This window comes from Thalia democratica, chromosome 1, assembly GCF_965202585.1.
Source record: "Thalia democratica chromosome 1, ktThaDemo2.hap1.1, whole genome shotgun sequence".
Taxonomy (NCBI): domain Eukaryota; kingdom Metazoa; phylum Chordata; class Thaliacea; order Salpida; family Salpidae; genus Thalia; species Thalia democratica.
This window is the reverse complement of record NC_139165.1, coordinates 23,585,865-23,596,951: the sequence shown is the minus strand read 5'-3', so window position 1 is coordinate 23,596,951 and position 11,087 is coordinate 23,585,865. Positions and strand designations below refer to the sequence as shown.

At 25.9% G+C, this 11,087-nt stretch overlaps 1 protein-coding gene across 1 annotated transcript; it reads right to left on the bottom strand.

The window, feature by feature from the left end:
- Positions 1 to 2,954: 2,954 nt before the first annotated feature.
- Positions 2,955 to 11,087, bottom strand: LOC145834583 (uncharacterized). Its single transcript, XM_082942055.1, has 16 exons — positions 11,060 to 11,087; positions 8,702 to 8,752; positions 8,112 to 8,380; positions 7,621 to 7,744; positions 7,513 to 7,551; positions 7,164 to 7,325; positions 6,918 to 7,039; positions 6,390 to 6,516; positions 6,200 to 6,250; positions 5,758 to 5,924; positions 5,602 to 5,698; positions 5,257 to 5,353; positions 4,918 to 4,985; positions 4,475 to 4,601; positions 3,385 to 3,462; positions 2,955 to 3,006 (listed from the first exon to the last, which is right to left on the bottom strand). Exons 1-16 carry the CDS (start codon positions 11,085 to 11,087, stop codon positions 2,955 to 2,957), a joined length of 1,659 nt encoding a protein of 552 aa, XP_082798181.1.

Genomic DNA, 11,087 nt, shown 5'->3' with positions numbered 1-11,087 from the left:
TTACTAAGTAACTTATTTAAGCCGCACAAAATACTTAAATTATTTTATAAATAGGCATATTTTAAAATAACTATACCAGAGATTAGAAAACTATAAAATAATGAACAGTTTATTTTACACATAATAAAATAAAAATTAAAAAAATAATTTCTGATCTAGTTATAGGAGGTTTGACCGACTGGTTGATTATCTCACATGAAAAGTGGTTTCATCAACAGCTTCAGTTAATGCAGTAAATTTATTAATTTCAATGCTAAGATATATTGTAAGCAAGTTAGTTGTAAAGTTAAAAATTTAATTTTAAACTTTTTAAACTATTTGTTTCGTAGTACAACACCATGAAATAGTATTTGACTTGGAATAATCTTTAGAGAACTAAACTTTAATTCTAAAAATTATTTTTCTTTATAAAAATTTAAAAAAAAATCCAATGTTTACAGTTAATTCTGTGAACAGAAAGTAATCAATAAAAAAAACTTTTAACTAGGTAAAATTTTGTTTTGTAACTGTAGCAGTCTTTTTGATGGCTTACCTATTTCTGTTTAATCGTTTTTTCTAGCTATTAGCCTCTAATAATTTAACAGAGGAAAAAATTGAAAAACTAAAAGCTAGTGTTGAACTATTAAGATAAACTAAGTATGTTCTAATTGCTAATATATGTTAAATTAAGATAAAACAAAAAACAGTTGTATTAACAGTTTAAAACTCCTTATATAATAAAAAAATTTTTAACAATAATAAATAAAGTTAGAAAATAAAATTGAGTTTAAGAAACTTTTAAATGAAAACGTAGAAGTCATTTCAAATAGAGACCTCAAACTTATACTCTTTTAAAACCAAAAAATTCTTTTCAGAAATAAAAACTTTAATGGATACCAAAATTTTACAATCAGATAATAGTTATATAGTGATATAAGTTATATACATATTAAACAAGTAATAACAAAAACCTGTCAAATACAGGTCTTTCAAACAAATATTTTAATCACTATGCTATAAAAACTTTTAGTGTAATGTAAAACGACGAATATGAACTACAAAATTAACAAGGTCAAAATAAAATATTACCAACTTTTAAACATAAACCATTTAATAAATATAGTAGGCTTCCGCTTGAGTTCGCACTTTGAAAAAAATCAAAAAACGCAAACTCAAATAATTATTACCATTTTTTTTTACAAAATGACAAATTTCAATATGTTATATGCAATAATGTTAAGATTAAACATGAAGTTCACTAAAATATAAAAAAAACTTTCATTAAAAAAAAAAGATCTATACAAGCTATTAAATATTATATATATTTTGTTTTATAAATATTTAGTTAGTAATAGACTTTACTTAAGTTAAATTTAAGACAATATAAATTTGCAATTTTTTTTTGCGTAAAAAAGACGAACTCAAGAGGAAGTCTACCATAATTAATATTTATTAGGCATTATGCAAACCTGTTGTAAAATAAATTGCTTAATAAAGTTGTTATTTTAAAAAGACTACTTAAATACAATACAAACCGGGCTAAATAAGAAATATTTCAAAAGATCAAATAAAATTTAAAAACTTTCATACAATAATGTCTGCTACTGAAGTCTAATTTAATGTGAAGGATAAAGTTCATGACTGCTTGCAAGTTTTTCAATCTGATTCTTAATCAGTAAAATAGAGCCTTAAGTCACCTCCTATATTAATATCTAGATTAGATCTTTTGCTCAAGATGCTGATAACTGAACTGAAAGCTTTCTCAACAACATAGCTAGAAGGAAAAGCTATAAACAACAGTCTAAACTCCTCTCAAATGATTGGATACTTTTGCCTTAGTTTTTGTTGAGTCCAAAAGCTTTCATATCGTTCTTTGGAAGAACTTATTTTTAGTTCAAGGCCAGTTTGTAAGTCTGAGAAGGTTTCCTGTAAGTCGTTTACTTCAAAAGCATCTGCCTCGAAGGGATCCACATTTTTATCTATATGATAGCTTTTTTGTGTCAAATCTAAATTTTACTACTTAATATGTTAAAATTGTTAAAAATTCCAAATTTTTTCCAAGTTTTTTTTATGCCTAAAATGTCAAATATCAGAATTTTCCAGGTTTCTAGGTAAATTGGCAACTCTGTATAGTTTTATTTCTTAGTCTAACTTAGTGACTTTACAAAAAAACTGGAAATATCATGAGGTGATAATTAATAATAAATAACATAGACTTTTACAAACCATTTATGATCCCAAATAACATATATGTCAGGTTATAAAATAGTGAGATTCCAATCGTCTATGATCTATGTAATTGTTAAAAAAGGAAATATTTACTTGAAAGTAGGAGTCATAAGCACTTGATTTTTTTTCTATTTGTTACAGAAATAAAAGAAACTTTTTTGTTTAAGTTTCACCATAAGGTCAAATAATTAATAGCAAGCTAAAATTAGTAAAATAGCAAGAAAAAAAGTAAAAAATCTTATGACAGCCCAAAATTTTAAAATCGCCCCATTTTCGCCCCCTTACTAGTTATCGCCCACCCTTTCGCCCCCTTACTAATTATCGCCCCCCGAATTACTAAAATCGCCCCAAGGGGGGCGATATCGCCCACTTTGGGAAACCTTGGTTTAGTTAATATTTTAGCTCGCATCTTCTATCAAAATTTTGTTTTTATTTAAAATTAGTTGCATGATATAAGTTTTTATTTGAAGAAGTTGTAAAAAACTAAAACTAACTTTAGTAAAAAAAACAAGTACTAGAGTTAAAAAATATATTTTGTCAATTATAGTTTATTTTTGTTAATGAATCAACAGTTTTATTAAATATGTTAGCAACTTAAGCGTGTATAAAACACTACGTTCAAAAACTTTCAATAACTTAATATTATGATTGTTATTTGAATAAGTAAACAGCTTTAATTAGCTGTAAAATATTAAAACGTATAATAAAAACAATTATTTTATTTAAATATATTTCTTTATAATAAATTATGCTTCAGTTGGTTTGATCAACATAACGGCTTCTTTCCATGAATAATATCTGAAAAAAAAAAGTTTTTAAAACATTATATTTTTTTATATTTCAGACTAAAAAATTTTGTTCGTCTAATTTTTTTTACTTTTTTTTAACTTCTAGTATTAAACTAATAATTTAAATTAAAATAATTTAAGTCAATTTTTTTAAATTAATTCTATTTCCTTATTAAAATTTATTATATCTGCAGAATTGTACTAACTTTATTTTCCCAACAAAAGTATTAATATTTTTCAAAATCATACAATTTTATTAAATCATCAAGTTAATAATAGTAAAAAGCTAATGTAGTCAATCCCCTTTAAAAGCATAAACTAATGCAACAAGGTAAAAGTTTGTTTAAATAAAATAATAAACCCAAAGCTATTATAACCATATTAATACCTGGTGGCCATTCCCCGTTGGAACCACGTGATCCCGTCTTCCTTGTCAACCACGTTAGGATACCACTTTCCAGTCAACCTGGTAAAATAAACTTTATTGTTATATATATATATATATATATATATATAATTTCAAATTATGGTATTAAACTTGAGCATCATCCTAATAAATTTGCATTATTGCATGGATGTTGAAGTTGCTGAGCAATTTCATTTCAGATATTATAAATTATTGATAATGTTCTTGTAAACCTTGTTAATTAGTAGAAAAACATGATAAGAGGTAAATATAATAGATAAATTTTGAAAATAAAGTTAATTGATTGCTACATATTAGTAACGAATGTACGATCTTAATAACACCACCTACCTTTGTTCTTAGTATATACATAACTACAATATATATACTAACAAACAACCAACATAACTAATGAACAATCCTCATTTACCCTTACTTAATTACAATACATATATAGATATATATATATATATAGAACTAAAATACACAATATAAACTTTTGCTTGGGACAGCTGTTTCTGCGTTTAATACGCGTCTTCAGCCAAATTTTATTCAATGAAAAACAAACTTGTAAGTACAGCAATAAAATTATACAAAAATAGGTATTACGTAATAATAGAATAGATAGTTAATTTTTGACAAAATTATTAACAGAGTTTTTAGATAAATTGTTTTCTATAATGTATGCAGCCAGTTTGTAATTCGTTTCTTTTGTTTAGGGATTCAGATTTTTTAATTTTTTAAATTTCGATTTTTTCCGCATTGCACAATTTACATCCGTTTTTTAAATTATACTTATTTTTCGTTCTTGTATATGTATATTTATAAATTACCAACCTAACTATTGAGCAATCTTTATGTTTATACCACCATCCTACTTTACCTTTACTGAAAACATTATTACAATATATATATATATATATATATATATTGATAATTTACCAACCTCACTAGTGAGCAATATCTATGTTTATACCACTATCTTACTTTATTTACATAGAAACATAAAGTAGGATGGTGAACAAGCATTTACTGAAAACATTTTTACAATATATATTTATAAACTACCAACCTCACTAATGAGCAATCTTTATACCACCATCCCCCCTTATTCTTGCTACAGTTCCTAATACTCGATTGATCCTGATCCTTGTCAGTCGCACTGAATCGAGCACCATTCAGCATGTACATGACGTTGACTTGTTAAAAAAAAATTATTTACGTTTGCATGGACAATGTACATCTCGTTGACTTGTGTGAAAAGTTATTATTTATATTAACATACTGTTAACTTTAATTACTAGAGTTTTTATAACACAGTATGTACCTGTGCTTCTATTTCTAAGCTTTATAATTATAATTTTGTTATTTAAAACAATTTAAATAGTATAATGTTTTTAATCTATTGCTTTAAAGATAAAAAAAGAATTTCTTTCAAAAGAAACTTAGACAATATAGATCGGAAGCTTTTGCATTACCTTTTTTCAATTATATTAACTACAAAAATAAACTAACCCAAATTTCCTTTAACGTTTCTTGATAATCTCAACTTATAGTCCGACCCTGCTCCTACTTTAAACATGCTGAAATAAACTGTAAGTTTTATATCTTAGTTTAAAACTTATCAGTTGACTAGGTGTTCATCATTTTATTTTTAACAAACTGCTTTGAATAAAATTTGAAGAAATAGAAGAAAAAAATTCTGATTGCATTAAGAAAACATATTTTTTTACAACAATAAGTTTTTTTAATGTGAAAACTCAAAAAACAAAAAACTATAATAGTTTAACATCTAAACCTTAAGATTAAAGCAAACGCAGTAACTACTTAAAGTTATTTTATTTTAAAACAAACTTGTAAGCAGAATACTTTTCATTATTGCTATGGTCTTTCAGTTGAACTCTTAGCTTAAACTTCTTCGTTTTTGTTAGTACATTCAGTACATCCAAACCTTGAAAAAAATATTAACAACTAATATTTAAAACTGAAGTATAATAAACTTCGAGTTTTGGTTGCAAGTGTATTAGTAAAAACCATCAACTAGAATTACATTACTATAACTAAATTTAAAACTAAATGAGTGTAGCTTATTTATAATGCATTATCTTTTAAATTTACAACTTTTAATTTACCTACCATACTAGAAAAGCTTGTATTATTGTTTTTTTTTTTAAGTTAACTTGAAAATGTTGCACTCACCTAACCAGAATTCACCCTTCAGTTCGCCGAAACCTTCCTTGTAAGCGTTGAAATTCTGCACAAAGTCCTGAGAACCGTCAAAACGATTCAACATAACCTTGAAATAGTTATATGTGAAAAAAAAAATAAATAAAATTAAAAACCAGTTTTGCTTACAAAGTACACTTGTCCGTCTGAACCGGTTTTGGCGGGAATCACAATTTTTCCTCCTTTTATGTACTTTTTGAACTTTGGTACCTCACTGGTAGGTATAGTCAGTACAGGATTGTTCAAGTCGTTGGAACCGTAAACTTTACCGTCCGAAAGTGCAGCTCTTTTTGTTTCTATTGCAAGATAATTATGTAGGTGATTAAATAACTTTTCTAGAGTTAATTTATAATGACTTCTTTGTATACCTTATTTGCCTAAATAAATTATTTACATGGCTTAAAAATAGTATAGATTTAATTTTTCGTCTTGTAAGTTTAGTAGTAAATTAGCTTAGAACACTGTTTTCATTTTACTCAATAAAAGGCATTAGTTGTGTTTAGTAATAAACAAGTATATAAGAATAATATTTTAATTTTTGTTAGTTTTATAAAGCAACACATTAACTTACTTGTTGGTTGAACTTGCACGTTTACAGGAGCTTGCGTGTTCGAAATGACCGCTGTAGTTATAAATAGTTATTTAATGCCATAAGACATATTCGTACGCTAACTTAAAATACTATGTTAGTATTTGATTTGAGTTTTTCTAGAAACATAATGTTGTGTATGTCAATTTATTAATAGGACAATTAAACGAACCGATTTTCCAGCTTGCCATGAGTTTGAAATTTTTATTATTACCTTCCGGAGTCAGTCTAACAAGATCGTTGTTTGAATGGCGAATAAAATGTTTCGGTTTCCAAACAGACTCCAAGAATGTTGTTCCCTAATATTGAAATAGCTTGATTATAATATTAAAGCTGTTATTAACAAAAAAAACATGCTATTTAGTTTTTCCAATGTTTTTTTTCAAATGATAAAAGTATAGAAATTTTAAATCTCGTATTTACACCAACAAAACTATTAAATTAAAATATTTTTAATATATTATAACTATATTTACACGAAGCTGTTTAAAAAAAATACATAACCATACTTTTTAGAATTAACCAACTTTTACAAAATGAGCAAAAAGTGTTATTTTAAATCAAAAACATTATCAAAAACAGTTACAAAGTTTTGGTACATATACATAAAACTTAATTCTTTTTTTTTTGGAAAAATACAAAAAAATGAAAGCTTTTTCAAGAATTAAAAATTAAACATACTTTTATTCAAACAACTCACTTGTATAAAATGGTCAACCATGGGTTTGAAGCATGCCCTGTTTTTGAACCTGTTCGCGTTCAAACCGGGTCTGAGGTACATGGCCCAGTATTTCTTGTCCTTCCTCGGCACCAGATAGTGACCTTAAAAAAACATATATTGAATAGTTTCTAAAAACAAATTTAGTTTACAACTGACGATCTGTAGAGAACGTAAAAAAAAATATTTTATTTAAAACTTGTAAATAAAAAGGCACTAAAAGTACACCTTTCTTCAGCATGGACTCGATTGAAACGGTGTTTTTCTGTTTACACAGTCCAGGGACTATTCTGAAGTGGTCAGAGTGGCTGGTTCCCACCACTGCTTTGTCCCCTTCCAAGCCGATGTTGTACTGTGGCTTCCAAGAGGAAAATATCATGACGTTGTTTACTGTGAACGTTGTAGGAAAATAAGTAGTTAAATTTAGTTTTAAATATATCCTTTTAAAAAGTTACTTTATAAAATATTGTGTTCTAATAACGATTTAGGTTCTTAAAAGACCATGATGAATCTTTGTAGATTACCACAAAACAAAAAAAAATTATTAAGTTAAACATCGTTAAATTAAATATTTTACCTGGATATGAAGTTGGTTGCTTTGCTGCAGCTAAATCAACTGTTAGAAATAGTTTAACTTTAGTTTACCAAAATACTTTTAATTAAGTAGGTATCTCAACACACTTACCAACTCGGAAACTAGAGTCTTTTTTGTACAAGTCAGTGTTTTTTAGTTTTTCAATTATAAGTCTCCAGTTTTTGTGACAAATAAAATGGTTTGAAAAATTTTCCGACTCAAAAACAGTATGACCCTTTTAAACATTTAAAATTCAAAAATATGCAATTTTGTTAAAAAGATTAACATTAAAAATGCTTGTATAAATCGTTTTGAGCTTTTTTATTTTCTAATTTTAATGTTATAAAATAAAATGTGATTTTTTCTAAAACTTTTACTTAAACTATTTTCGGAGTAGTGATTTAAAATGATTTATGTTCAGCTGATATATAAAGTTGTAACAAAGCTTGGTAATCTTTAAGATTTAAAAATTCAAAAAATAGTCAAATAAAAGCATCTCAAACTTTACAACTAATATATATAATACAGAAGCTAAGCAGTGAGTAAGAAATATTTGAGTCTTAGTTAAGCAAAATAACATAAAAACATGTTTTGTTACTAACAGGGAAAAACTTGCTGCTTCTTGGAAAAAAACAAAAGTCTCTTTTACTTTTGTCATCGAACTCATGTAACCACATCAAAGAATTTTGGTGTCTCAGATAATTCCCCTTTTGTGATAGTGATTCGAAACTGATCGTACCAGGGACGCCGCATAACCCGGGTAATACCCTGAAATGACCCGCGTTGAGGTCGGTTACCATGGCTTTTTGGTTGCCAAGCACCCCAATGTTCTTGTTCGGGTAGTTGTAAGAAAACATCATCACGTCGCTACCTAGTGGTAAGTTTTAATTGAAGTTTCAGAATGATATTTTGTGTTTTTTTGCTAAATATACTCAAAAAACTTTTTTTATTTATTTATAGATTATATTACAGAAGTTTTTGCAATATTCAATAAAAATTATAAATTTAGCTTTAGTTAAGTAATACGTTAGATAACATATAACAAGTACTGTTGCATTGAAATTTATAAAAGTAAAAAAATGCCGTTTAAACTATGTTGAATAGTTAAAATAGTGTTAAAAAAGTAAAATAAATTTTCAATGACAAAATAACTATTATTTTGTGGTGGAAAAATAATTATAACAAATCTTACCTGGACGATTTGGCATATTTCTTCCGTCTGGGACTTGAACATTTGTTACAGCTGAAAAAAAATAATACAATATCAGTTGGTTTTGTTATGTATATAGTTACTACTGCTGTGTTGTTTTATTTTAAGATAAAAAGCAACGATAAAAAGTACGTCATATAATGTTTTGTATGTGTAGTTTTTATATTATTATAAGTTTTTTATGTTTAGTTATTTTGCATCTTTTTTAACTAGTATTTGAAAACCATTACTTACTACAAATTAAAAAAAAAAAGGTATTTGCTACACTTCTATTAGAAGTTATTATATTTCGTTTATAAATTTTTTAGCTTCTAATCATCTTAAAATACTATGCAAAGTAGTATCTACGTATAATTGACCAATTTACATACAGTGATTTCAATGCAAGTGGTTAGAAACGTTTTCGAGGCTTGATACACACCTAGCTTTATAAAATTGTTCTGACAAATTTGTTAGCAAAAAGTTATAAATTATTTATATACGAGTACAAACATAAAGTACATAGAGTTTAATAAAATTTTTAGTTTTAGGTTATTGATCGAAATCTGCTGTCAAAATTGTTGCAGTTAGGTTTTAAACTGATTTAGTTTCAGAGAAAATATTAATCTTTCAAATCTTTTAAAATTACAAAACTTTAATTTTTAACTAAAATTTAGCTTTTAACTAAATACTAAAAATGCAGTATAGAAAAAGCAAAAAACACTAACGATTAAAAACTGTAAGTGTACCTTAAATTTTGCTGAGGAAAAAATAAATAAGTCTATAGTAAAAGTTGTTGATAGCTGAGTTTGAACTTTTAAGTATAATTACGAAGTTTTTATTTAAAGAAAACAGGAAAAAATTAATACTCTGACGTTTAAATAAACGGTGCACTGTTCGAAATGCATTAACAAAAAGTTTAAGACTTAACTTTAGACAAAAACTTAACTTTCAAAAAGTTTAAAAGATATTGAAAACCATTTTACACAATATTTTACTTATGTTGTATTCTTAAGACATAAAACTTAACAAATTAAATTAAGATACAGTGTTAGAAATAACATTGTACATATTATGAAAAAGCATTTAACTAATATTATGTACAAAGAGCTTTTTTTTAATCAGTTTATCAAATGCACACCTATAGTAAACAAAGCAAATATTAATTTAATAAAAATAGTTATAGATTGAATTTTGAGCACATTTTACATCTACTACTTCTTTTGATATTTTACTTGTTTAATAATGATATTAAAAGGCTTTTTAATATTTAAGTTTTTAAGAAAAATAATTTCAGTAAAAGACTTTTTATACATCAAAACTTAAACATTATGTCATTTTATTGGTTATAAAGAAAATTAGGTTGTCCAACAAAATCTGACTAGTTTAAAATGTAGTTTTTAGTGCAATATAAACACTTTTATGTGGATGAATGAAAAAAAAATTTTGAGGTTTAACTTACATATAATTTTGCTTCATAATGCTAGCGTACCTTTTGAAAAAATATTAAACTGTACAATACTTTTATAAAATCTATTATGATTAAATCTACTATTGATTTAAACTAGTAGTTTTCTTCATATTATTTTGCCATTTTAATGTTATGCTAAATTTTGTTTACATATTACAAAAGTAAGTGAAACATAGTTAAGTATCATAACAAAAGAGCTTGTTTGAAAATTTATACGTCCCATCCAGGGTGTGTCGGTATGGCATTCTAACTTTTATAGTTTTTAGAAAAAAATCTTTCTACAAGTAAAAATATTTACAAAAATTAACGAATAAATATTTTTTTTTTGTGAGGAGTTGACATTATTTTAAATGCGTATTTTTCAGCCTTTGTCAGGCAATTGTTACGTATTAAATAAAACTCGTTACTAGTTCGTTTTCATTATAATAATTTGTAACATGTTCACTTGTGTGGTGATTTTTTCACAGTTTCTTCAGATTTGCACTTGTTTTAGTCATTACTTTGTTAAAAAGCACTTGACAACTTTACTAAATGTTTATTGTTTATTATTTAAAAGTATAATTTACTTGACATGTTTTTTAGTTGTAAACAGGATAATAATTATTTGGTTGTTAGATAGTTTAAGACCACATTGTAAGAACACACTGTTTTAACTATGACGTAAGCAATACAAAGAGTGGGCAGACTTTTTTAAGTAACTGGAAACTTTTTTCTAAAGAATAATTGCTTGCAGTTATTCAGAATGATTGTAATTTTCAATACAACAACACTATTAACAACACTAACATCAACAACAATAATTCGACAAAATATGTAGCAATATTATGCACTAAAGATTTTAGTTGAAAATTTTTGCTGAAATAATTTTCTGTTTCAAAATATTAAATCACGTGCCGCAGTTTGCCGGTCGCCTATCAT